Source organism: Phocoena phocoena, chromosome 9, assembly GCF_963924675.1.
Source record: "Phocoena phocoena chromosome 9, mPhoPho1.1, whole genome shotgun sequence".
Taxonomy (NCBI): Eukaryota; Metazoa; Chordata; class Mammalia; order Artiodactyla; family Phocoenidae; genus Phocoena; species Phocoena phocoena.
This window is the reverse complement of record NC_089227.1, coordinates 63,112,331-63,139,839: the sequence shown is the minus strand read 5'-3', so window position 1 is coordinate 63,139,839 and position 27,509 is coordinate 63,112,331. Positions and strand designations below refer to the sequence as shown.

Sequence of the window (27,509 nt, the reverse complement as noted above, 5' to 3'; positions counted from 1 at the left end):
CTGGTCCACTAGGTACTGTCTACATCGCATCTGCACTGCTGGGGCAATGGAATGCCCAGCTGCCCTCTAAATATCTTCCCTTCTCATCTGATACGGTGCCTTAAGTGCTCACATTAGAACTAGACTATTGGTTAAAGATGTTAAATGCCAGAAGGCTCAAGGTAAGAAAATGAAGGTATGGTACCTAAAACTGATACTGCATAGACCTCAGAGTGGCTCAGGTATATTTTTGACAGGTTGATTCTCGAGGGGGTAGGAACCAGGGCAGCTACGTTTTTTTTTAAAGTGCCAGGAAAGAACTGGAACATAAGATGGTGCCAGGAGGGTAGGCCAGTTTGGAGTGGGGGTTGGGGAGATGGTGGAGAGAAGCATGTGACAACTCCATTTAGGGAGAGGAAGTAAAAGAAAGGGAAAAAACTGAAATGTGAAGGAAGGGAGCACATACAGATGGCGGTGGCGCAAATTAATAGCTGACGTAATTTGTTGTAGTTCCTGGTGAAGAACCTCAGGAAGCTCCACTATGATCTGCTCCTCTAATAGAAGAATTGTGGTTGGCCCTGCATTCTGTAAAGATCCTATGGTCTATGAGGGAAGCCTTTCTTCTTTCTACAAGAAAAGGAGCATGAACAGAAAGAGTGAGGCCAGTCCTACAGACGCACTGGACATCTGGCAGGAACCCCTCCCCAGGTATGTACACACCCATGCCAAAGACCTGGGGTGGCCTTCCTGGAGCACCTGCTCACACCCAGGGTCCAAGCACCAAGTCAGATCAGGCTGACACAGTCCCCAACATCCAGTCAGCTCATGCTGTAAGAAGGCTGGTCCATCTGGACGTTTGTACCTACTCCCAACAGCCTAGACATCTGGAAGACAGATCCCAGCTTTGATGGAGCTCAGTAGATGCTTTTAGACTTGGAGACCCTGTTCCCATGTGTCATAAAAGGCACATTCCTGGAGACAATGTGTATCAGGCCATGCAGTTCACAGGATGAGAATCTCAGAACTGGATTTTATTTCCTTCCATTTGTTTGAAGGCAACATAGATAAAGCCACATCTGCACAACTGCTGGCTGATGCAGCCCCTCTTAGGTTGGGCTGCAAAAAGATACACGTGGTTGTACCTGCTGTATCTTTGCTGCTTGCCTCATAGCCTCTCCCTGTCTCCTACTAGGCCTCTTCTTTCACAGTAAAAAGGATCACGTACTTAACGCTTGGAGGAGCAGAAACAAACAAAATTATATGCACTACTGACACCAAGAAAATAAATATTAAGTGAGAAAAATAATATACATATACATTATTTTGCTGTCACAAAACAGCCCAAATGAAAGAGCCATATGAACAATAAATCATGGAATCAATTTCAAGGAAAACAAGTTTTGCTTTGGAAAATTGCATTCAAAATATATGAAATCAACTAAATATGAAAGTTTTAACATTCAATAACTTAGAGTCGGTAGAACTTGAATCCAATGAAAGATAAAATTCCCCAAATTTGAAAAGAAATTATTTTACTCGTTTTTAAAGATTTAAAAAATAGAATGTGTATATCATATTGCTCCTTGACATTTTCCCCCCAAAGTAAAATCAAAGGAAATAAATAGCAAATTCAGAGAGAATTAATACAGAAAAAGCCTTCCCTCACTTGCTACCCTCTCCATTCCCATACAAAAGGGTGAAGCCGATGGACCCACTCTGCCTCTCAGGAACAGTTCAGACCTGGAAAACACCGCTCAGCTCTGCTCGGCATCCTCTGGCAAATTCCTCTGGCCGCCATCTTGATCTCCTTTAACCAAAGCATCCCAGCCACTCTGTGGCCCAAGCCAATGGCAAAGCAAAGAACGGGTAAGATAATCATGCCATGAATTACAGTAGATCTCAACAGGCAAACCCAAACTGGTTTAGGGTCTAAATTCACCTGCTAGGGTGGAACAGCCTGGCATATTAACTGACCATTGGAAGGAGTCTCCCAGTGCATCTCAGAAAACTCACAGGTGAAGATAGCTGTGTGGATCCATGATGGAAATGCAGTTGCTCAGGCTGAGCTGCTCTGACCATGAAAACAGATATGCCCCAAATGTCATCACATAAAGCACAGTGGAGAATGCTCTTCAGTGCAATCAGGTGGTCTGTCCCCTCTCCTCCCTGAGGTTTTAGGGGTGGATAAGAGTGGTGGATGCTGCGGAGAAACCTATCTTTCAATCCTCTTTCCTCCCACTTCAATTTCCTATCACAGCCAGTTCGCTCTGAGAACAAGTGAAGTGAGCAAGCCAGTTTTCTAAGACAGAGTCCTCCTGGTCTGACTGTCAAGAGGGCAATGGGGATTCATACTGAGTGGCAAGTGTCCTTTGAATCACCTTCTTCACGGAGGTGTGCAAGGGATCCAGCAGGAACACATCACATCCCAGGCTCCCAGGGCAGCCCGCAGAGTGTGGGGAGGGTTCCAGCCAGGCTTCCGGCTGCCTTCCACTCCCCTCCATGCTTGTTTAAGCACCCAAGTCGGAAGGAGCTGTTCAGGATCTGATTCCTTAAATTACATGTAGGAACACAGTGGCAATAACAGTAGAACAAATATTATTTATACTCTCGGAGCCAAAGTGAAACTTTTTCATCACCACAAACATTTTCTAAAGCCCAAAATTTCACTGCTGAAAGAACCCCTCAGAGGAATTACTCAGTAAGCCAAGTTCCAGTTTGCAAGAAGCAGAGAAGCATTTTATGTCCGTTTTCAAGGCATAAACTTGGTTACGATATAAAGTGGCTAAAACGTGACAGAATTGTTCCAACCAGAACTCTAGGTGAGCTGTGTTTCCAGAACTGTTACCTGTAGGTATGACCACAGCTGCTGACAGTAGCAGGTCCAGCTGTTTGGACCCTGAGCATCCCCAACCCCTGCTGTCAGGCCACAGCCAAGTCAACAAAAGCAGTGGTTAAGTGAATAACCAGAACTTGGACAAGTTCTGTTAAAGCAACCAATGCCTAGAGGGTCTGAAAGATGCCTCCTCACTGTATAAAGAGGGCAGTCTCGTTAGAAGCTTCTTCAGTCTTCCTTCCTTCTCTAGATTTTCAGAAGACACATCAAGGAAACTTGAACACACCAGGTACAGGGAGCAAAGAGAGCTTATAACAAAATGACAGAACATCCTCAAACCCTGCTTTTGTGCTCCCTCCACTAGAAATCAAGGGACGTTTGATAAGACCTCTCAGGGTGTGTGAGTTGCAACGCCACAGCTCAAAAAAGTTCTGTGAATCCGGTACATCCTAGCAGGACCCAAACCCTGTTGTTCTCTGCACCCCCAGGCTGCCTGTCTTTCTCTTCATCCACGCAGTCACTCTTGCCTTAAACTCCCAGACTACACTATCCCTGCCCCCACACACGCACACACACACACACACACACACACACACACACACACACACACACACACACACACACCCCTATTTGCATAGGTAGTGCTTGTTCAGCCTAGTAAGGCTCGTTGCAGGAGTCACTTTCTCTGGCAAGTTTCCCAGACACCTCCCCCAAACAGAAAACCCCAAACTGGGCTTCCTGAGGCTCCCACGGCCAGCTGTGTACTCCTCTGGTCTACTACCAGTCATTTATCCTGGACTGTGTCTTAATCCCAACGCTCAGGATGTTTGTTGAGCTGAACAGAACACAGCTTAGGTTTCGCTTTACAACAGAAATTTCTGTAAATCTGCTCTCCTGCCTGTGTTCTTTATGTGATGGACCGGCACCGCCACCACCCATCACTCGCCTATCTGCCACCCAACCTGTCACAAAGTTCTCCCCTTGTTTCCTCCTACCTCCTAGTTTGGGAGCTCATCTTCTCTTACCTGGACTTTCTCAGGGGCCTCCCACCTGCTCTTTGGGCTGAAAAGCCCACCTCCACTCCACTCACTGAGACAAAGCTCTGATCACATCACTCCATTGCTTAGGCTCTGCCCTGGAGCAGACCTTCCCATCTGGAGCCACAGCCCACAGGGATTTTGGCATCCCTTCCACTATTGGAGCAGTTGGACTGGACCTAAGATGTCCCCAGATGTGATCTTCAGCTGCAAGCAGCCCTATTTACTTCACTACTCAAATGTTATTTCCTGAATGCACTATGACATAAAACTTTGGGAAGCACTGCCCTAAAGATTAAACCCAGGCTCCTTAGCATGACCATGGGACGCTCCACACAGGTGCTTACCCTTCCCCTCAGGCCACGCTGCTTGTGGTGCAGCCACAGTACAGAGCCGCTGGCTGCCTCAGTGCTTTGCTCCCCGTCTACCTGGAACACCCTTCCCCCTTTCCGTAGCCAGTCGCACTCTGAATTATCCTTTAATTCAGGCGCATCCCTACATGCAGATTTCCCACATTAATGTTTTCAAAGCTGGCTTGCTCAAAATTAATTTGAAAGGAAACACAGTAAAGATGGATCTCATGCACGTGGTCATCATTTGATTGATTTAATTAATCCTGTGTAACAACATAGCTCTAAAGCCCAAACGCTCCCCTTCAAGGACTAAATGTCTGGGTTCTTAATTCAAGGTCAACATAATCACCAGCATTAGTTCCTTTCCCCTAATAATTCATCCTGGGCCACTTGAACCTTGCCATTTTTCAAAATTAAAATCCTGAGTTCTTAAAAGGCTTGTATTGATACTTCAGGCTTTAGAATAAGAGACATTTTTTTGCTTGCTCCTGAGGGTGGTTTACAGAAGATGGCTAATTAAAATATCTTGGTGCCTGTCCCCTAAGGCATCTCTTTCTCCCACACCAAGAGCATTCAGACTCACATCCTTGATACTTGTCAGATCCAGATGAATTTGAGTGACAAACAGTAGCAAGAGTGAACAGAAACCCAGCAAGGAAAAACTCCACATGCAGCTGTTGCAACCATGAGATTGATGTGATTTGATTTATGCAAGAAAAATGTATCAATGACCTACCAGTTACTTTTCTTAATTAGGGTAATGTATTCATGGGTGTTTACATTATTCTCTATACCTCCTTGTGTGTCTGAAATATTTCATAGTAAGAAAGAGTTTTCCAGTCAAAATGGGTTTTTCATGTTCAACAAAAGCTGGGGAAAGAGTCAACCACTGGTCTTTCTCAATTTGAGGGGAGGTGCCCTTTTACAGGCTAGTGGTCATGTCACCGAGTCCAAGCTTGTACTGCTCACCACATGACAGGCCAATAAATCAAGAGACGAGTTGCTGGGGCAAAGGAATACCGACTTTATTCAGAAAGCCTGCAGACCAAGAAGATGGTGGACTAGGGTCCTAAAGAACCATCTTACCCTAGTTAGAATTCAGGCTTCTTTTATACTAAAAGGGGAGGGGCTATGGTTGGTTGGTGTAAACTTCTTGGTGTCAGAATCCTTTGTTATTGCAGCTGTCACATAGGTTTACAATGTTCCTATAAACCTTCAACAAGACAAATGTTATTCTCTGTTCTGCAACATTTTATCCCTGTATGAATGGAAAAGTGTTATACCTTGAAAGGTCAGAGCCTTGAGAATGAGGTATCCTGTGTATTTCAGGCTAGAGGCAACATTCTTAACTTGCAGCAAAAGCAATAGAACACAAAGGTTAAAGGAAAAGAAATGGATCCAATAAGGGGTCAGATTTGTTCTTCCCTATTACAGTCAGATACTCAGGAAACGGCGGGTTTAAAGGGGTGGCTTTTCACCTGAAGAACTGGTAATTCTCAATGTGCCACCCTTTTAACAAAAATTGCGATTGTAGATGTCAACAATTCATTTTTCCTCCTAGTGCAAAACTTTTAGTTTAGGACTTTCAAAACATTCTTATTTTCACAGGGAGAGGAAAAAGAACTTGCTTTTACTGAGCACGATCTACAGTTGGCCCTGCGTTTCTGCACAGGTTCTACCAACCGCAGACTGAAAGTATTTGGGAATAAATTTCCAGAAGGTTTCAAAGAGCAAAAAGTAGGTGTAAAAGGGTTTGCACACTGCGTCTCAGGTTACTGTGCAGGTAATCTCACTGGTGGCGGGGTGTTTAGGTCTCCTGATCCTCAACCCTGCCCATATATTACAAAGCCTCTTTGTGTTTCAGAGAAACAGATTATGGCCCCAAATGCTTAAACAGTTGTGGACAAGGTCACAAACCACACCTGGAGCCCAAGTCTCCTACATCCAAGCCCCCTTTCCAAGTGCAGCACTGAAGCACTGGCTGCCTTGGGTCCCAGATACTGAGTTTGGTTATGGCCCAAGCACAACAGTGACAACCACATTCCCTGGTGTCCCAGACAATCACTATTACACTGTGTGACTTATTCGATTTTCTCAAACAGCTGGAGATGCCCCAGTAAAAACTCCAAGCTAATCCTTTAGCTGTCATGAATATATGTAACAGGAACACAAATGTCTTAACAAGCAATGGCACTACGCCGACTGTCAAAACTTTGGAGGTTTGCTATTATCTACTAATAACACTCTTTATAAAAATGAGTTATTGTAGGGTATATAAAATATATCTAAAGAAAGCTGTTAAAAATGGATGAACCTGAATTTGCCATAGCTTATTTGTAAAGTATAACACAACACATCTTGAAATAGAAAATGCGTTGTTTTAAATCTTAAGCCCTTTATTTACTACAATGCAGAACATTTTATTTTTAGACACCAGTGGGTTTTGTTCTGTTGACATGTTCACTTATTCAGCTGAAAACAAGTCAGGAAAATCACATGGTGACTAGTAGTAAGAGCAAAGCATGCAGACCGTTCTTTGTACTGATGTCAAATCAACCGATCAGTAGAGCCTTTCTTTCTAATAATTAGGACAAATTCACTGTTGCCGAACAGTGTTGGTCTAGGAATCCTCTAGAAATAAAGGCTTTCATTTCATACATGGAATAGTCACAAAATGGAGATAGCTTACTTTAACTCATTGGATTTGCTCATCCTAAATTGCTGTGAGATTCAGAGAAATGGGTATTTTGTCATACGTTGTACAACAGGTTCTTCAAATACCTGCTCATCCTCAATAAAACTAACGAGTCATCCAGACACACCAACATCTCAGTGTGGGACACAGAGGTGGACATATCCATCATACACACATACAAAATTAGGAGACTCAAGGAATATGCAAAGATGGCAAGAAATCATTTGATTCTTCGGTTATGCTCTAGTGACAAATACATATTTCTTGGCAACCAGCCAGTCAGTTCTGGAAATAATATCGGACCATGACCCAATAAAGTCTAACAGCCTCTACCCCTTGCTTTACATGCACCATTAGAGCCTGTCGCCAATCACTAGCCATATTTCTCAGGCATACTTTCCTTTCTTTGGAAGCATGAAATGCCCCTAGATAAATTTGCCATTCTCCAAAAAAACACACTTCCCATTCAACTGCAAATCCTATTCAAATCAAAAATTAATTCAGGCAGGCAGTTTAGATTTCTTAGAAAACTTCTTAAAAATGACAAACGTATGTGATGGTAAAACCATCCAATATGTCTGCATGCTGCCTTATTAAATTAAAAACACCTGGTTTATTTATACAATGTATTCAATGGCTTACAGATTAGGATCCTAGAAACAATACATGTCTTATAGCAAAAAATATACATATAATAATCCACCTATAGTTTATATAAATGATGAAGTGTTTCTGAATATATCTATATATGTACACATATGTACTCCGTGTGTGTAGCTGCAGAATCAGCACACAAGTATCGCAGTCTTTCATTGGCTCTTCCACTTCAGTGTCAAGAACACCAGGTTCAAAGTCTGAAGGAGCGGAACAAAGGTCACCGCTGAGGACAAAGGACTGGCTTGATGCACCTTCCTTTGTGAAGGACCAAGTTTGCTGGACAGTGACAACCAGCAACACACGGCTTATTGCAGGGACCGATCTCATTCCAGTTGTCACAGGTCTTGGCACATCCCGGGCCACAGGTATCGTACACGGCACCGTGCTTACACTGGGTGGCTGAAAAAGAGGAGGTGACGTAGGTGAGATGTGGGGAAGCCATTAGAGCCAGGTTGATTCACCCTCAGCCCCACGCCATTCCCGAAGGCTCACGTCACTGATGGCACTGGTCTCCCCACAGCACAGGTGCAACTCTGCATCCTAACAAAAGAATAACAAACACCCAACACTGCCCAAACACTCTAGGAACCACCTGCACCTAGAAAGACAACATCAAAGATCCACCTGCTGGGCCAGCGAACTTCAAAATGAAATGAAATGAAAAAGCTTTATTCCCAGATAGGACAGACTATACATTAGTCAAGCCTCAAGGAAATCTATAGGTTATTTAGGTATTGAGAATAGTATGAAAAGTTAACTCCAAGTAGTTCTTCCAGCTATTGAGCTGTGATGAATAAAAATAATTTCTGCAACCACCTCGATATTCAAATACACAGAATTACACATACAGGGAAAAACCTGCTAAGGGTATTGGAAATGAGTGACATTTTAATCTAGTGATCATGCGCTGAATTAATCAATTTGAGACAAACTGAGCACGAGTCGGGTAGGGACCAATGGAGAAAAATTAAGATGTGTGACTGGGGAGAGGGAAGTGGCTGGCTGGCTGGTCAGGGAACGTAAAAATGATGATGTAGCCAAATCATAGCAAGTTACTATCTTTGTTAACTTGGAGCTGAAATGATTTTGACAATATTCTGAGACTTCCTGAAATTCATGAATACAGTTGTCAGAAAAAAATACTGCCAACATTCTGGAAGTTCTATGACACATGGACTTTTCCATCTGAGTTAGTTCCAATGACAATCAATCAAAGGTGCAACCCCTCATTCTCAGGAGTAGGAATGTTGATACACTAGGGATTTAGAACAGGGAACCAGGCCGCACAGCAGGAGGTGAGCGGCGGGCAAGTGAGCGAAGCTTCATCTGTATTTACAGCCACTCCCCAGCACTCGAATTACTGCCTGAGCTCCGCCTCCTGTCAGATCAGTGGTGAAATTAGATTCTCAAAGGAGCGCGAACCCTACTGTGAACTGTGCAGGTGAGGGATCTAGGTTGTGAGCTCCTTATGAGAATCTAATGTCTGATGATCTGGGGTGGAGCTGAGGCAGTGATGCTAGCGCTGGGGAGCGGCTGCAAACACAGATTAGCGTGAGCAGAGAGGTTTGACTACAGGGAGGCCATAATAAATCAATTGCTTGCAGACTCATATCAAAACCCTATCAGAGAGTGGCCAGTGAAAACAGGCTCGGGGCTCCCGCTGATTCTGCATTATGGTGAGTTGTATCCTTATTTCATTATATATTACAGTGTAATAATAATAGAAATAAAGAGCACAATAAATGTAATGTGCTTGAATCATCCCCAAACCACACCCCCTCCCTGCCCCGGTCCATGGAAATACTGTATTCCATGAAACCAGTCCCTGGCGCCCAAAAGGCTGGGGACCGCTGATTGGAAGAATCCTCTTGAAGAACAGCAATAACAATCCAGCCTCCAGCCGCACTTGCCTGTGTCTGCAGTTGCTGACACACAGCTCCTAGAACACTTGGAAATCTCCAGAGTGACGAGTGTCTTTTGTATGCTGGTAAGGACTGGTGCCTAGGGTCCCTAGATAGCTTCAGGATGGGGGTTGGTTACCAAAAAGACCTAGGCATGATTAGAGGGTTGGAACTTTCGGCCCCATTTCCCAGGGATGGGAAGAGGGATTGGATATTGAATTAATCACTTTCAGCCAGTGATTTAATCAATCATGCCTACATAAGGAAATTTCCATACAGAGCCCTAAATGACTAACGACAGGTTCAGAAAACTTTGAAACTGGCAGACACATTTAGGTGCTGGGATTATGGTGTCCTCACTCCACTGGGACAGAAGCTCATATGCACTGGGACCCTTCTAGACCTTACTCTCTGTACCTCTTCATCTGGCTGTTCATTTGTATCCTTTATAATAAACCAGTAAGAGCAAATAAGTGTTTTCCAGAGCTCTGTGAGCAATTCTCGTAAATTATTAAGCCTGAGAGGGGAGGGGGTTGTGAGAACACCTCTCTCCCCCGACTTTGTAGCCGAGTGGAGCAGAAGTGAGGGTAACCTAGGGACTCAATACTTGCAGCTGGCATCTGAAGTGAGGCGTCTTGTGGGACTGAGCCCTTAAACCTGTGGAGGCCGATGCTAACTCTGGGCAGTTATTCTCAAAATTGAATGGAATTTTAGGACACCCAGTTGGTGTCCAGAGTGTTGGAGAACTGGTTGGTGTGAGGAAAAAAAAAACCAACCCGCACATGTGGTGTCAGCTTATTGTGAGTAAAAACAGTTCGTTTCCAGGGCACTGGGCTTTTCCTTATTTCCCAACATGCTACTTATCCATTTTAAAGTAGTCCGTCTATGAAAGTTACTTCAGTTAAGTAAACTGCATGTGCCACTTGTTTTCCGCCTGGATCCTAACTGACACAGTGGATAAGTAAAAATTTACTACTATTCTTTAAGGCTACTTTCCCTAACGTTACCTCCACCATGTAGCTCTAGTATGCTGTTTTGGCTTCTCATAATTTCATTCTATTCCTTAGGCCACTAGGAACCTCCTGGAGCCACTGTCAAGCTCGGTGAATGTCACCACCATTCACCCTATCTTTCCCTCTTTTAGACTCAGTTCCCAACCTTTTCTCCTTCCTCTCTTGTCTGGATAGGATGTCCCTTGACTGTATACTCAGAGCACCTGGTGCCCACCTCTATCCCTGCATTTGCAACATGAAATTATAATCATCCATTTCCTTGTCCTCTCTTTCTCCAACTAAATCTAGGCTACTTGAGGGAAGGGCCGTTTTGTTTATTTTCAGCAGTAGTGTGGTGTTTAACATGTAGAAGGGACTCAGAGAGCTGCTGTGTGATTGATGCATTGATAGATGGATGAGTGAGTGAGTGGATCAACTTAATTCTTCTTCTTTAAATCTCTTAACTTATGCATTTCTGATAATCTTTTGACTTTTCACGGATCCCTTCCAAGTTCTCTTTTTCTCTTCTCGGTGATTAATAGAATATGCTATACATTGGACATGCCTAATAATTTGGAAACACCCTAGCTGAATATCATATTCACAGCAAATAATTGTATCCATGTGTTGTTCTATTTTTATGGATCAGTGGTGTTCAAAGCTGGAAATCAGGGTCGACAGAGAACTTCCCAACGCCTGGACTCCCACCCCAGACCAATTAAATTAGAACCTCTGAAGGTAGAACCAGGTTATCAGTATTTTAAAAATAATTTTAAAAATACTCCCCAGCACAGTTCATTTTAATGGGCAGCCACGTTTGAGAACTGGTCCTGTAAACAACCCTCACATTCATGCTTCGGTCACTGTAGAGACTCACACCTTTTCAGCAAAGAAGAGGGCAACGAATATTTCCAAAGTGGAAGTAGGTGCACATTGAAAAGCTCCTGCTGTTTCCCACCTTCCTCCACCTAAAACTCTACTGGAGCTCTTCCCAGTCTCAGCGCACTCATCCTCTCTTATTGATGACTTAGGACATCTGCAGGAGCACCTTAACCCACCTCCCTACTGCCTCTCCTCATCAGCACCCAGCCTTCATTTGCCATTTCTGCTTTCTGACCCATCTCTTCCAGGAACTTGCTCTGTTATTTGTCCTTTTCCATGCACATTTATCTCCTCTGTCTCTATTGGCTCCATCCTCTAAATATTGGAAACATTTTCAGGTCAACACTAATCTTTAGCAAAGTATTCCCTCACCTATCAGACTTCTTACCTCCAGACTTCATAGAAAAGTTCACAGTCATTTTATCCAGTTCCTGTGCCATGAATTACCATTGGTGACCTACCTTCCTCACCCACCATTTTACTGAAGCAGTTCCCGCCGACGTTTTCCACAATGACCATATCCACGGACATAGAGGCAGTCCCCATTCTCACATGATCTCACCACAAAACATTTAGTCTTTTTGTCCATTTTATCTTATGACACTGAAATTTCTAGATTCTTCTGCTAACTTCTTGCAAACACCTTCTCTCTTGGGCTTATTTACCTGCTCCCTGGCACTAAATGTTCAAATTGCCTCCAAGACTATTCCCCTGACATTCTCTTCTCTTCCCCTTCCTTCTCTTCCTCTCTCTTCCCTTCCCTCTTTCTCTCTTCATCAGTTACTACAGTATTAGCTCTAATTTCCAGTCAAAAAGCTCTGAAATTGATTATCAACTGTTTGGATTCTCTTCCCAAACCAATCATTTTCCAAGTCTTAATTCAAACGTCACCTCCTCCGAGTTGCTACTTGGATCTCCCCCAGGATACCCTTCCCTCTTCATCCAACAGCACTTTTCACATTATAGTTATGTTTACCTGTTTTAATCCCCCAATTACTGTGCAGCTGTAGTTTTAATCAGAGATGCTCACAAGAGCCTCCTGAGGGTCTTTTAAAAGATACATATTCCTCAGTCCCTTCCCTAAAGATTTTTGCTCTGTGTCTACAGTGGAGCCTTGGGTAGCTGTAGATTTTAAAGGTTCCAGGGGTCACTACAACAAGCACCCCTGGTTGAACAAAATGAACCACTGAGTCTGGGACTCCTGAGGGCAGAGTCCTTGTCTTCTATGATGCAAAGTTCTGGCATAGGGCCAGGCACAGAGGAACAGCTTAATAAATGTCTGTGCCTGTTGGATGATGATTTCATCTTAATGATGTTCATTCCATCATCCCGGTTTCCAAGCTGGATTACATTTGGCTGGCCTTAAGTTCATTTTCCACTCTGCTGCTTCCGGAATGCCTCTTTCAACTCACTTTACCCTCCAGATACTTTGCTCCCTTTTAGATCTTGCAAAGATCCCTTCCAGTATGAAAACTCGGCAGAATTCCTCTCTCCCACCCATGTTCTTCCTTCTCCCTCCTCTCCTATAGACATGCATTCTCCCATGTCTTTTCCTCTCTCTGACCTCTCAATTCTTTCTTCTAATTCCACCACTTAATTTTCTACTGCTCCTCTGTGACACCTTACCTTTGACTACTGAACACTGAGATTTCCCTCACCATCTACAGGTAGAAATTAGAAGGTTGAAAATGAAGAACTACTAGAAAAAACAAAAAGGATCTTTTTCATCATCTCCATTCAATTCAAATTAAATCAACAAACATCTACTGAGTATCCACTATGTGGCAGGCATTCTCTTAGGCCAGGGAATCCAACGTGAATCAGATATCATCTCTGACCTTCAGTCTCAGGAGCCTGGACTTACAGCCAAATAGGTGAAGAGGACACATAAACAGATTGTTAATTAAGTGCAAGATGTACACGTTAGACAGTGAAAACAAAGAACAGTGGAGGAATAAGACAGACATCAACTCAGTGTGGAGGGTTGGGTAGGGATCCAGGAAGACTTCAGAGAATAGATCCCACTTAGATCTTAAAAGGTGAGTAGACACTGTCAGTCAGACAATGGCAGGAAGAGTTTCCCAGGCAGAGACAGCACTGAGAGCCAAGGTGGGGGTGGGGAGTAGGGGGTAAGGGGGTGTCAGCAACAACAAGCAGCCATGACCCAATCAGAAATGGGAGGATCCTTGCTTTGTTGGAGGAAGGGAGCATGGGATTTGAGTGGGAGGAGACAGAGGCAGAGAAGTAGGCAGGGGCTGTAAGCCTTGAGGAAGAGGAATCTTGCAAGGGTTTTAAATGGGGGGATGACATGATTAAATTTGCCTTCAAACTGGCACAACTTTTAGAAGATCCTAGAAAGTTAATCCTGACTTGGACCTTGTTTTATTACCCTCTGTTAATCCATTTTTTTCCAAACTTATAAAAGGCAAACAATACCTTTTTACAACATAAATGATTTGCATAGGGGCATTTGAAAAGGCTTCATTTGATCAAATACATTTTTTAAAAACCAGGAAACTATCAAAGTGGTTAGGGTTAGCAGGTACTTATTCTCAAGGGGGCACATAAGCAGCTACTCTGTAATGCGTGCAAGGATCATTATACGTTACTTTCTGTGGGACCCCATAAAGGCGCCACGTGTTGACTTCAATAATTTGCTCAATAAGTGTAGATCTATGCCCTCTGGAACTCACTGTCCCCATGTGCCCTTACTGTGCTGAAGGTCACAGTGCTGACCTTACCTCCTAATCCTTTACAGGATCCTTTCCCAGTCAGCCAAGGGAAAGGTGAGTGTGTATAAGCAGACCAGAGTTGCTGCAGGGCAGGGGCTGGAATCACCTGGAGTTTGTAGAATAAAACAAGGAGGAAACTGCTCACAGAACCCAGCAGACTATCTCATGTGCTGCCGGAACACACACACCACTCTGAATATCCCAGCCCCTTGCCCACTGAGAAAATGTATTCCTCAAAGTGCGGTGACAATTAGTAGTGGCACCTACAGGGAGGTTGGTAGAAAATCTACTGAGGACAGCAAAGTAAGATGCAGGAGCAAGGTCATAGCAAAGTTACAGAGTCAGAAGGTACCAAGTAACAAGTATCAATGATAAGGAACAAGTGAATAGAAATTGGAAAGATCTACAGAACAAATATTTCCGTAAATTAGTGGATGCTTACATAAATAAATATATATTCATAGATATATATTTTTTTCTACGGTGCACTTGCTTATTTGTGTTCTCACAATAATTAAGAACAGTGGCTATAATGCAAATTGACCTAGGTTTGATTCCTAGCTTTCTTAGTTTCCACCTCTGTGATTTTTAGCAAATTACTGAAATATTCTAAGCCTTAATGTGCTTTACAGTAAAATGTGCGTAACAGAATGTTAACATATAGATGAGAGTGGGGATTAAATAAGATAAAATGTAACACAAAGTTCTAGTATAGTCCTTGGGGCAAAGGAGGTGCTTAGAAAATAGTACACATTAATATAAATGGTCGTTAATGAAACTTTTAGAGACCTTCACAATAGCCCTCTGCACATTGTATTGTATTTAGTCATTCCTGCACTAAACTAGAGTTTCATTAGTCCTCCTTGCCACAGCTAGTGGGCATACGCTTCATACGTCATGCTAGTGCTAAAATCCACCTTAGCCTGGGAGATGTCACTTGTTCATTCAGAGTTTCTTGCCTGGCTGGCTTCTTATTTGTTCAACTTCCAAGCCTTTTACCCTGGAAAATTTCTCTTCTCAGTATTAAGTGGCCTTAAGTGCTGTCATAAGTCAAAAGATGTGGGAACTAAAAATTAGTAAAGAGTATTCTTATAGTCTTCACTATTCCAGACGACTCAGAAATGAATCTACTGAGAGATGCTGCATATCTCCGTAAATACCAACTATCAATTTGTGGAAGTTCAATATGAGTGTGAGTGTGTGTGTGTGTGTGTGTGTGTGTGTGTGTGTGTATAAAAGGTTCCCCTGCAATCAAACACTGACAGAGGTATACTTCACTCAGATGGTTCTGCTAATTTTAAGTGGTGAATGGAACCTTTCAGAAGCTGTATTCCTTTTCCATTAGAAAAGTCATTTTAGCTGCTGAGATTCAGTCCCTAAACTCAGGATCCTGGGGTGGGGAAAGTGTAGTCCTCAAATGCATTGGGTGCACTGAACCGGTGTTCAATACAGCCTGGCATCAGGAAGAGAGGGTTCACATGTTCCGTATCTGATATGATCCTCATCACAGCACCATACCTAATAAAATTAATAAAGTTCTGCTGAGCCCCACATTACACCAGGATGAATGGCTGGGGCTTGAGTCCATATATTTTATTCATTTCAAAGCAGAGAAAAGGAGACAGGCATATTCAAGGTGTGGTGCAAGGACCCAGTCTCTCACAATCCTGCCCTTCCTATACTACCCCACACTGAGGCGCTAGGTGGGAGGTAAGCCAGTTAGTCTCACCTTTCAGGAGCCTCAGCCATACCTTAATATGGGTCATTTTTATCAACTCAATCCTCCTCTGGGAAGACAGCATTGATAGAGAGGCACTTTTGCCGTGGAAAGTGAACTCAGACAAAGATTGGACTTGGGCTTGCAGAGGAGAGAGCAAAACCAAAAGGGAAGTTCACAAGTAGATAAAAGGGTCTGAGAGCTTTATAAGGACATGGATTAGTGACTGTGTCAAGGGGTGGCTTGAGGAAGCTTTAGTAACCCCCAAAACGCTCGTCGTCCTACTCCCCCAGAGCCACCCAAATAAGCATACAAATTAACTCCGCAGTTTCAGCTCTGGTTGCAGGTCAGAATCTCCTGAGAGGTTTCAAATGATACACAAGGCCAATTAAAGCAGGATATCTCGGCAAGGGGCCCAGGCATAGTTTTCTGGTTTATCTTTTAAGCTCCCAGAGTGGCTCCAATGTCCAGCCAGATTGAGACCCACTGTCTAAGTGAACACGACGTCCATGCACTGAAAATATAGACAAAGGCAATTCTTGAGCCCTCTTCCAACCGGATGACAGCTCCGGCCCTCCACCAGTGTAGACCCTCTAGAGTTAGCAGCGCCACGAACTGCCTTCTTTTCTAACAGCACAGCTAAGGTTTCTAGGATTCCTGTAGAATGTTGCAAACCCCAGTCTCTCCCTACCAGGCAAATCTGGTCCTTTGCAGAAAAACATTTGCCAACCCTTGCAGTAAAAGACAAACATTTAGTCATCTCATCTTCAGGTCTAAATAAGAGCAGCAGTTACTACTGAGTATCTTCTATGAGTTGAGCACTCTTCTAAGATGTTTCACGTACATATCACTAATGCTTATAACTCTGCAGAGTACAGATTATTGTACATTTCCAAAATATTTCTAAAATCTCTCTTCTTCCTCCACACACTGCCTCCATCTGAATCCAAGCCACCATCATTTTGTCACCCCAAAGACTGCAATGGCCTCTTGCCTTCAATCTTGCCCTATTCAATGTATTCTCTACACAGCAGCCTCTACACAGGGCGATCTTTCAAAAGCAGAAGGAGGGTTGCTTAAAGCCCATCAGTGGCTTCCATTCTTCTTGGAATAAAAGCTAGACTCCTTCCCAAGACTTGCAGAGTCCTGCAATCCGGCTCTGGCTTCAACTCCACTCTCATCTTGTGCCCCTGTTTCCCCGGCCCTCCGCACTGACTCCCTTCCAGTTTGAGAGCGGCTCTTATTCAAATATGTTTCCTCTGCATGGATCTCTTGCCCTGAGTCCCTTGGATCCTTCAATGCTCGGCTGGAACATCATCCCCACAGAGACGTGCTCCCTCTTCTGCATCTAAGTAGCCACCGACTCCCTCCCCATTTGTTTTCTCTTGCTCTGCCCTATTTGCCCCCTCATCACCCTTACCACACTTAGCAAGTCTCTACCGTGCTCGACTTACTATTTTTGTCTGGCTCTCTCTCCCACTGGGCTGCCAGCATCTCGATGACAGGGACCTCACCTCATCTCTTACAGTCACCAAAGTGCCCACAGTGCTTTGTTCAATGCCTAGTACTTAGCCACTTTGTAAGAAACATTTCTGGGATGAACAAAGGAGTCCATTTTACAGATATCAAATAAGCTAATTCACTTGCCTGAGATCAAAGAGCTAAATGACTATTACAGCAATCTGTCTCTCAGAAGGAAAAGAATGTTCTACTAGTGTTTGTATAACCATTTCTCTCTTTCAAAAAAAAAAAAAATCACACTTATCCTGAAGACCTTAAATGACTATAATTGTCCCAAATCTCCTTTGCTCCACACATAACAGAAACCACAGCTGTGACTGTCCACGTGCTAAGCACATCCAGCTGGTAGCTTGAGGTTAGGAGGATTTTGCAGCAGTGGAAATCCTTAAATTGTTCAAATGTGCTTGTCACAAAGCATTTCTCTTAAGTGCTTTCTACCCTGCCCAGTGGGAAGCCCCTGTGTTTTATCAAGTTGAAATCCAGCTGGGCCACTGATAAGATTTCCCTCTAGCCAAGGGAGCGTGTGACCATTCCCATCATCAAGTCTTTTCTATTGCTATCCTGGGCACTGGAGTGAGTTTCTGATGTTTGGATCGGCCGGGAACTTCTCACCTGCACAGTTCTGCAGAGGCTCCCAGTGCACGCTGATGCCCTCTCTCTGGCAGGCGCGGGTATACGCCAGGAATGACTCGCAGTAACAGTTCTTATGGGATGGACATTCACACATATCTGTCACGCAGGACCTAAGGGACCCAATAAAAAGAAATGAACATTCAAAAATATCAAATTATCAAATGTCCTAAATGCAGCTTGGAGAAAAGGGGTGGGTGGGTGGATGTCAACCCTTGATTGGACATTAAAGGTTGCTATTTTAGGTTGGAAACCTAAAAATGATATAAAAATTCTGCATGAAACCTTACTGGATACCTCTGAATAATGTGACATCAGGTTCCCTTTCTTTTAGAGCAGGACCGGCCAACAGAACTTTCCGTAATGATGGAAATATTCTATAGTCTCCACTGTCCAAAGTAGTAGCCACTAATCATATCTAGCTATTGAGCACTTGGAATGTATCCAGTGTGAATGAAAAACCGAATTTTTTATCTGGCTTAATTTTAATTAATTTAGTTGCAAACAATCACATATGCCTGTCGGTTACCACGTTGGGAAGGCAGCTCTTAGAATATAGTCCCTATTCAAGGTGCTGCCATTTTCTGAATAGCTCTGATATATGAATAACAGGTTCTATTACAATATAACCCAAATAGTGACCAACCTGATGAAAGCATAAAATCTCACGGCTTTCTGAGGACAAACAATTAGGATTCAATTTTGCAATATCTTAGAATCTTAGTCTTTTGAGGAACACACTGAACCTCGTCCTTTAGAACATGGGGTGACAAATTCCAAACAAAGCAAAACTATCAGGCCCCTAATTAGACTGAAAGATAAAGGCGACTGAGCCAAGGTCTTTGTTGCTTAAGTTTAGATGTGGAAATGATGGGCCAGGACGTAAAGAGAACTGAAATGTGTTTTAAATACAGACTAATAAAATTTCAAATATGCTGACCTTGGGGGCATAGTAACAACCTCACACTGGAATATGATATTACAGTTTACAAAGGACTTTCACATGCAGTCTGTCACTGAGTGCTAAATAGGATGTAGCGTAGTCCCTGTTTTATAAATGAAAACTTCATTTTACAAATGAACAGATAGGCCCAAAGTCACATTAATAAGTGGCAAAAGAGTGAATTAAATTACGCCTCCCGAGACTAGTGCTCTTTTTGTCATCGCATACCAGCATCCTCGTCTTCATCTTCCAGCAAGTTTACTGTCTAACAATTTTGACTTAACATTTTCTGCAAGATGCTCAAGATTGATAAAATTAGACTACGCTTATTTTTTTCATACCCTGTTCAGCAAAACCTCTTGCTTACAGAATCTAATTCAAGGCTGGAAGAAGAAAAAAATAATATTCAAGATTACAAATAGCACCAGTGATCTTGAAAAGTGATCAGGACATGGTCATCCAATGTTACTATGTGAGCATTTCCTCTGGGTGTGAGACGTGTACATACCTGATTATAGAGAGTAACCTGCTAGCTCTGGGTGGAGCTGGTGCACTGCCTGCTCTGAACAAGAATTAAATGGCAGAAACCATATTAAAGAATCAGTAGACTCACCGTGTACCCTCAAAGTTATTACATTTCAACACTCAAGGGCACAGCCTTGGAAATTGGGAACTAAACTGGAATAAAAGAGAGATGGATCTGAAGCCTCAAGAGGGCTTCCATTTCATCGAATGAGAGATCATTTTATGCCTGGTACTTAAGACACAATAATCAGCACAGGAAAACTACTCTCTCTTCTCTCTGTAATAATCAAGGCTGTATTTCTTAATACCTTCTCCACTTGTAATACAGAAAACCTGTGAAATTGTGTTCACCAGCAAAGCCTTTCCAATATTAGACACACATGTTGTGTCTTTAAATTCATGTGGAGCCTCCGGGCTTCCAAGAAGAGCCAAATAAAGGCTGTCCTTAAAACAGCCTCTGAATGTCTGAGTATGAACCCTCCTCAACATCGTTTCCTTTGTTGTTTCGACTTTTATTTCAGACTAACCCACACTGGTCACATTCATGCTCAGACTTCACAGCAACATTTTCAGCTGCCCTGGTCCTACCCTCCAAGCCCGCTTCTGCTTCACATCTGGCAAGCACCCTCTTTCCTGGCCCAGGGATATGGGTCTCTTGCCCTTGTACTCAGCTCCCACTGACGTGACAAAATTGGGATGGCACCTCGTGGGCCTGGTAAAATGATGGTACTTGTATGGAAAAGATCTCAGTAGGAGGAAGTGCGTCCTCTGCTTTGAAAGAACGTCTAATGCAATTCTGTAAAATTGTGTGGACAGTCAACAAACAGAATTTAACTTGTTTGTGTGAAGGGATTGCTGGCCAATGTTTTCCTTCTTTTCTCTTTATTTATTCCAATTGTCTTATGAAGCTATTTATACAATTTAAAATAAATTATGGACAGCTAAATCCAATTCACTGAGACTGCTGAGAGAAAATGTTCTAAGCACATACTTAATAATTGCTACGTACACGTACTCTACCCCACCGACAGACCGCTCTGGCCCCTCAGACACAATCAGTTATATAGCTACCCTTTAAAACTAAGGAAGATTTGGGCTTCTTCTATTACTTATTCTATTGCCACTCATGAGAAACAACATTTGAGGGAAAGACGTTTGTCAAAATCAGCCCTTGACTTGAAATATTTCTAAAGTCACGTATTTCTAAAGGCTTGAAAGATGTGTTTTGTCAAAGAAGTTAAAACTATGTCTTTTTTTCACTTGTCAAGTTGATTTTTATGCAAAATTGTGCCCAGGGTTTGTGAGAGAATGGAGAAATAGACAGTGCATACTCTGCTAGAAAAGTGTAAAACTGTTAGCTCTTATGTTGAGCATTTTGCTCTACTCAGCTTTTACATGAATTACCACATTTACTCCACACAGAAATGGATATGAGGCAAGGTCGTATTACTAGCCCACTTAACAGAAAGGGAAACTGAAGCTTGGACATGTTAACAAGTTGCCCAGGGTCACACGGCTGATGACAGACCCGGAACCGCAAAACCAGGACTGAACTTAGGTCTTTCTAATCTCAACACTCATATTCATAACACCACTAGAAGATCTTTCTAGAGAGCAATTTGGCAATACTTATAAGTAGCCCTAAGAAACGTTCTTATCCTTTGATAGGGAAATTCCACATCTAAGGAAATAGTAACGCATGTGGACACTTTATATACAGGGGTTTCATCACAATGTTGTTAAAATGAAAAAACGAAAAAGAAAAAGAAATAACCTAGATTGCCTACAGTAGGGGCCTGGTTAGATACACTTAGGTGACCGCTATGATGAAATACTCTATGGCTATTACAATGCTGTTTAGGAAATGTATTTTAAAATGCGAGGAAATGTTCAGGAAGGATTAACTGAAAAAGAGCAACACTGTTTCAGTCTTGTGTGGTCACACACAGAAAACAAAAATCACTGAAAATAGATATGCCCAAATATTCCTAACAGTCCACTCAGAGTGGTGGCTCTTTTTATTTTCCTCCGTATTTTCTACAATGAACACATATCACCTTTCTAAAAAGATAAAAAATCAGTGTATTTTTTAAACAACAAAAAGAACGACATAGGACATATTAATATTTAAATCCAAATTTAGGAACTAGAGTGAGAAAATAAAGAATGGGAGAAAATCAGAGTTTCCGTTTGTAGATCTTAGTTATTAAATACTTCTCCAGCTAAAATCTTTCCAATCTGTGGATCGGGGGCCTCCTGACATAGGCTGTGATTTGATTCACTTTATGTTGTCCTCAGATTTCCACGTCATTGATCTACTGATGCTTTGAACTTGACATCCAGGCGGATGGAATGGATAACAGAATAATTATGCATGCTTCTGCTGGTTACAAAGGAATTTATTAAGAGAAAATAAAAGCATCCTCGTATGCCTTTCAAATGTCAGGGAGGGGCAAAGCTACTGTCATTCAATTCCTGTTTATCACACTTAATAATTCAGCGTGAGGAAAATCTAATTTATGACACAGTGGAGTTGAATTTTTATATGTTAATGGAAGATTATGGTCCTTTCCTTAGTCAGTATTCACCGATATCTACATTTATATTCATTTTACAGAATCAGTAGCAGAATGTTATCACTTTCAGGAGTTACTGAGATTTATGGCTTTGGCTTCTCTGCTTTCATGGCATTATTCTGTCAGCAGTGTCCTGTTTGGTGCTGAGTTCTTGGTCCGAAAACACCGCCACCCATTGCTCCAGAGTGAAAACACAGGTTGCACTGCAATTAAGATTCACAAGGAATGCTCTGCAGGTAAAGGGCACTGGCCTGTGCGGTCCCTTTAAGGCATACTTTCTGTCACAGGAGCTTTTAATTCATGTACCTAGAAATGCTTTTCTGATGTATCCTCCCTGCACTTGGCATCTTTCCTGACAGCAGAGAGGTGCAGGCAGGACTCTTGCTCCTTGGGGTTTGCATAGCTGCATGGTGCAGAGATATGGAAAGAGGACGCCAGGAGCTACTGCAGGGTCCCAGGGAGCTGATGCCGTGCTTGCCAGCACTTTGTTACACCACCTGCCTCCCTTCTCTAACCATTTTATGTACGTGTGCCGTGTGTCACTAAGACCCTTTGAAGGCTTTTCCTCATAGCACCCAGCAGAGTACGAGTATCAGAAGCCATCTGTGGTCCCTTCCCTCCCTGAAATACAACTTATCACAACTTATCTGCAGGGGAGCCCTCCTCATCTTTTTCCCTCCCTCAAGTTACAACCACTGCCTCCTGCAAAGCTCTAAGAGAGTAGCCACTAGCCACATGGAGCTATTTAAATGGAAATTTAAGTTAACTACGATTAAATAAAATTTAAAACTCAGCTCCTCAGTCACACTAGCCACATTTCAAGTGTTCAGTGGCCACATGCGGCTAGTGGCCACCATATTGGACACTTATACCAGTTCCATCACTGCAGAAAGTCCTACTGGTACTGGACGGTGGTACCAAGTATGCAGCTCCATCTATGTTGGGAAACCATCCCTGTCCTCTGCAGAGGGATTTATGGGTGTAGTGAGATTAAGATGAAGTTCACTCCTGATGTCTTACCGGGCACCTACAGAAAAAGTTCAAATTTCTTGGCCTCAAAAAGTCAAGGTCGGGCTTCCCTGCTGGCGCAGTGGTTGAGAGTCCGCCTGCCGATGCAGGGGTCACGGGTTCGTGCCCCGGTCCGGGAAGATCCCACATGCTGCGGAGCAGCTGGGCCCGTAAGTCATAGCCGCTGAGCCTGCGCGTCCGGAGCCTGTGCTCCGCAACGGGAGAGGCCACAACAGTGAGAGGCCCGCGTACCGCAAAAACAAAAACAACAACAAAAAAGTCAAGGTCCCTAGCGATCTAGATCATCCCTCTTTCTTCTCCACTCATTCTTTTATCCAGTCACATATGAGTGTCTTATTAACCCTCAGGTTTCCTTCTGCCTTGCTGTTCCTGCCTTGAATGTGCCTCCTTGTCTTTTCCACTGGAAAAGTCAGATGCCTATCCTTTAAGACAGTTCAGATTCCTCCGTGGTGCTCCCTGACTGGCCCAAGAAAAGTTATCCCCTTCCTATTGGGTCTTATCCCCTCCACACCTTTATTCTTGCGAGACCCTTTGAATCCTAATTACCTCTTTCCCTGTTTCAGGAGGAGGACTGTATCTCGCTCATCCAGCCAAGCACTGTGCCTTGCACACACAGCTCATTAAACATTCAGTGAATCATCAAAAGTGGATGAGAATGGCCTGCCTGATACCCTTCACACAGCTTGCACAGGGTCAGACAGTTGGACACCGATATCTGAAGGATATGAATCCATCCTTGCCCCTACTTGCTGGCCACTGGCCTAACATGGCCACGGCATGTGGGCTGCTGGCCACGGCCACCTAGGAATGAAGCTGCTTCTACAAGAACGTTTCCGCCATCGTTTTCATTTTGAACTTTTTGCACCCCTCTCCTGTATCCCAGAGGATTTCTTTTTAATTTAATGAGTGGTGGAAAAAAGGATTTGATGAGAGACTTCTGCATTCATGACACATTTTCGGAAAAGCACATATCCAAAATTGTAGGAGCAACCTATAGCTCTTCTTGTTACTAAAAAGGCAAGCCTCCAATGCTGCTAAAATCAAAACATCAAACAACTCTCCGCTTCTTAGCAACAGCATACCAAGTGATTTTCCCTTTGTTTTTTCTGGCATGAGGGCCACCCCTGCCAGAGAGAAGCAAGTGCTCATGACTTTGCTACCCAAACACAGTTTTGAAGACAGATATCTGAACCATTGGGAACTCTCCACGCTCTGCTTCTGGGGAAACAGAAGGGCAAGCCAGGAGTGACAGCAGCCAGCCCCATCTGGGAGCCAGAGTCAGAGCTCTGGCTTTCCCCTCTGCCACCAGGAAGGGTCTTTGGCTGGGCTATGTTGTTTAATCTGGAGGGCGGCTTTCCTAGGATCAACACCAGAACAAGACCGGAAGATGACTAGAAAACCACCCTGGGGTCATATGGCTTTCCTTGCTCCGTATATCTGGAAAGTTCACAGAAGCAAGTGAAGGCATCTCAGGCTTGTTAGTGCCTGGGAATCGATGGGAAAGGCTACGTGAGACAGAGTCCTTGTTAGATGGACAGAGCGTGTTTAGCTACCAAGAGCCTACTTAAAATTTCACGTATACTTTAACCCTTGAATTCTGCCTTGACCTCCCTAACCTGAGTTACATGGAAGTAACCAGAGGTAGTAGGCACGGTCAGTACCCATGTCACATTATATCTAAGAAAACAACTCCACACATAACTCAGTAGTGGCTACCTCAGGTCTCCTCAATACTATAGTATATGGGCACCCTTACACTTTCACACACAAAAAACACACTCTGACCTAAAAAACAGGGCCCAAAGATTCAATACTGTGAACTATGAGATTGCTTTATTTAGTTGTCACTGAGAGTGCGGGGCAAACTTGCAGAGCCAGCCAGTAGGGAGTCCCTGCTGCCCCCTGCAGACCCTTCCTGGGCTAGCCACAGTTTGGCATTACCATGGCTTAACTACGGGCGAGAATAACTGAAAGCAAATATTGGCTTAAATATTGGTTCCAAGTGGCCTGGGGTTGCCAGGCCAGTACAGCAAGGTCAGGCGTTTCTGGATGGGCTTGTGCATTTCATGAACTCTATCCTAGGAGACAGGGCAGGAGACTCTGGGAGGCCAGCTGTTTCTCTGGTTGTGGATCTTGAATTTATCTGCAGTCCAGCTTTCACCACCACCAAAACACACACACACACACACACACACACACACACTAGACCCTGAGCCCACTCCTTAGTGTGAAGAATTCATTGAGCCCTGTTTGTTCCAGAGAGAGGCACGGAGATGAAGAGAGAGGCACCGTACCGAGAAGGGGAAATCGTACAGATACGAAAAACCAAACTCTTAATGATGTAATGCCTGCTATAACGGGCAGGCAGCTAGAGCAATGGGCAGCTAGAGCAACTAATTTCACAGGGGCGGGCAGGGTGTCCAGAGGTTTCACAGAGTAGGAGAGACGCAGGAACTGGGTCTTGAAGGATCTGTGGAATCATGTTTGGTTAGAGAATGAAGAAAAGGAAATTCCAGGCAAAGAGAGGGGTCCCAGGAAAAGCCCAGAGTTTCCAGTTACTCTAGAGGTAATAGCCACGGTCGGAAGGCATACCCATGTCACATTATACCTAAGAAAACAATTCCAAGCATAACTCGGCAGCGGCTGCCTCGGTTCTCCTCAACACTATAAGGGCTCAGGGTTTTCAGAGTAAAAGCCTAAGTCACAGATCTGAGATATGACGATCATGTGACCCAAACTCCAGTGTTAAAAAGCAAAACAAAAAGTCCCTGACAGGCAGTCACAGAGCTGCTCCCGAAGACCTCGTTCCTCACAGAATAGCCTGGCAGGTCTACTGTTAAGGCATTTCTTTCTTTTAGGCATTCCAATCGTCATCATCTCCATCCTTAACTCCTCGGTGTGACACCGGTGCCACACAGACTGCGTGAGTGTGCTGGTGCCCATGCTGACTCTTCCACTATCTTCCTGAGCTCCCCACTCAGCCCCGTGTGTTTTCATCTTCTTGCCTTCAGTGTCCTTCCCTCTGTAACTGCTCTCTTCCTGCCTTAACAAGAATAAAAATCCAACTACCAAAATAACAGGGAAATAACCTACCAAACCATTTTGATAGTTATTCACAAGGAACCCCTTTGATTGCTTGGACTCTGTTTCTGTCGTGTACACACGGCCTACTTATACGTACTTCCAACCTAAAACCTAGGGACGCTACATTTGCACCAATTATACATTCTCCAGACACTGAAAAATACTGATTGCTTTAATCCTCATAACACTCCCTAGGAGGCAAATGCCATGACCTACATGGCAGAAACCAGAGCGTTGCATAGGAGTTCCAGAAATGGGCATCAGCCTCGGACACCCTTCTAAAGCCAGCGATTGTTTTGGTGGAATAAGAGGTATCTGTGGACACAGAGATCTCCTTGAAAGAGTAGCAATGTTTATGATTTTCCATAGATGCCAATTTTAACAGGAGTCCCTCACACTTGCTTTGAACAGAGACCAAATGACCATCATGCATGTTCTGGAACATAAAGTATTTTCTCCCTTGATAAGGCCATATATCAGATCATATGTGGAAACTACGATTCCTATACCCATAGTTAAGTTTTCTTGTGTCTTAGGGTCGGGGAAGGTGTGTGCACCATTCTATTTGCCCCACACCCAGGCACTACAACTTTAAAGGGGCCAAAGCCAAAGACTCTATACACACTAACATGGTTGGAAATACTCCTCTTAGGAAAGATGAGCTACCTTTGCTTGAGTATGAAACACTGGCTCCACGAAGGGAAAAGCTGATGAACAGACATTTGCTGAGTTGTCACTCATTATTTCAGTTTGGGCAAAGATGTCTCACACTCATCAGAGGAGAGAGGAAGCCTGGTCACTACCCCCCTCTAGTGGCCAAGAGTTAGAGAATCAAGTAACTGTAATTCTTACTCCAGCATTTGCTTCTTACCCTTCACTTTTCCGGGGGAGGCTGGCTGATAAAAGAGAACATAAAAATGGCTGCTTGTCAGAAAATCAATAACTTTTCTCTTAAACACGTTCAATCCATCACTGTCATGCTCACTGTAAAACAATCGTAAGGCTGGTTGGTGGACTAAATCCCTGCATAATCATGAACGCCCACGTGGGGTACCTGCGCTGCGTGGGGAGGGGGTGGGGTATTGGAGGTGCACCCTGCCAGGAGGGCAAGCGAGGTGGATCATCAACGGTAACAGACCAGAAGCTTTTCCATTTTTTGTAACATCTCATTTTCCTTATGCACTGCATCTAGCTTCACATACTTTTGTTTTTACAAAAAAATCTCAAGTACAAAAGAGTACCAGACCTTTCACGTGAGCAGGAGAGAAACTCTCCCGCATCTGAGGCGGTAACACAATCTGAGGCCGAAGATGCCAGCGTGATGCCAATATTCATCCTTGTTCCTACCTCTTCGTTATTAAAAAAGCAGGTCCCTACAGTACCAGTATTCATGACTATGTCTAAACGTGGGCTAAAACTAGGT

The 27,509-nt window shown here is 43.6% G+C and overlaps 1 protein-coding gene across 2 annotated transcripts in view; it reads right to left on the bottom strand.

Moving 5' to 3' along the window:
* Positions 1 to 6,577: 6,577 nt before the first annotated feature.
* BMPER (BMP binding endothelial regulator) overlaps positions 6,578 to 27,509 on the bottom strand; it is a 260,244-nt gene continuing 239,312 nt past the window's right edge. Inside the window, exons 14-15 of one of the 2 annotated variants that reach the window (XM_065883649.1) lie at positions 17,912 to 18,042; positions 6,578 to 7,953 (exon numbers count right to left, since the gene is read on the bottom strand). In XM_065883649.1, coding sequence (XP_065739721.1) covers positions 7,772 to 7,953; positions 17,912 to 18,042 — 313 coding nt within the window. In that variant the 3' untranslated portion in view covers positions 6,578 to 7,771. The remainder of the gene's footprint in view (positions 7,954 to 17,911; positions 18,043 to 27,509) is intronic. The other variant, XM_065883651.1, reaches the window with a different exon arrangement.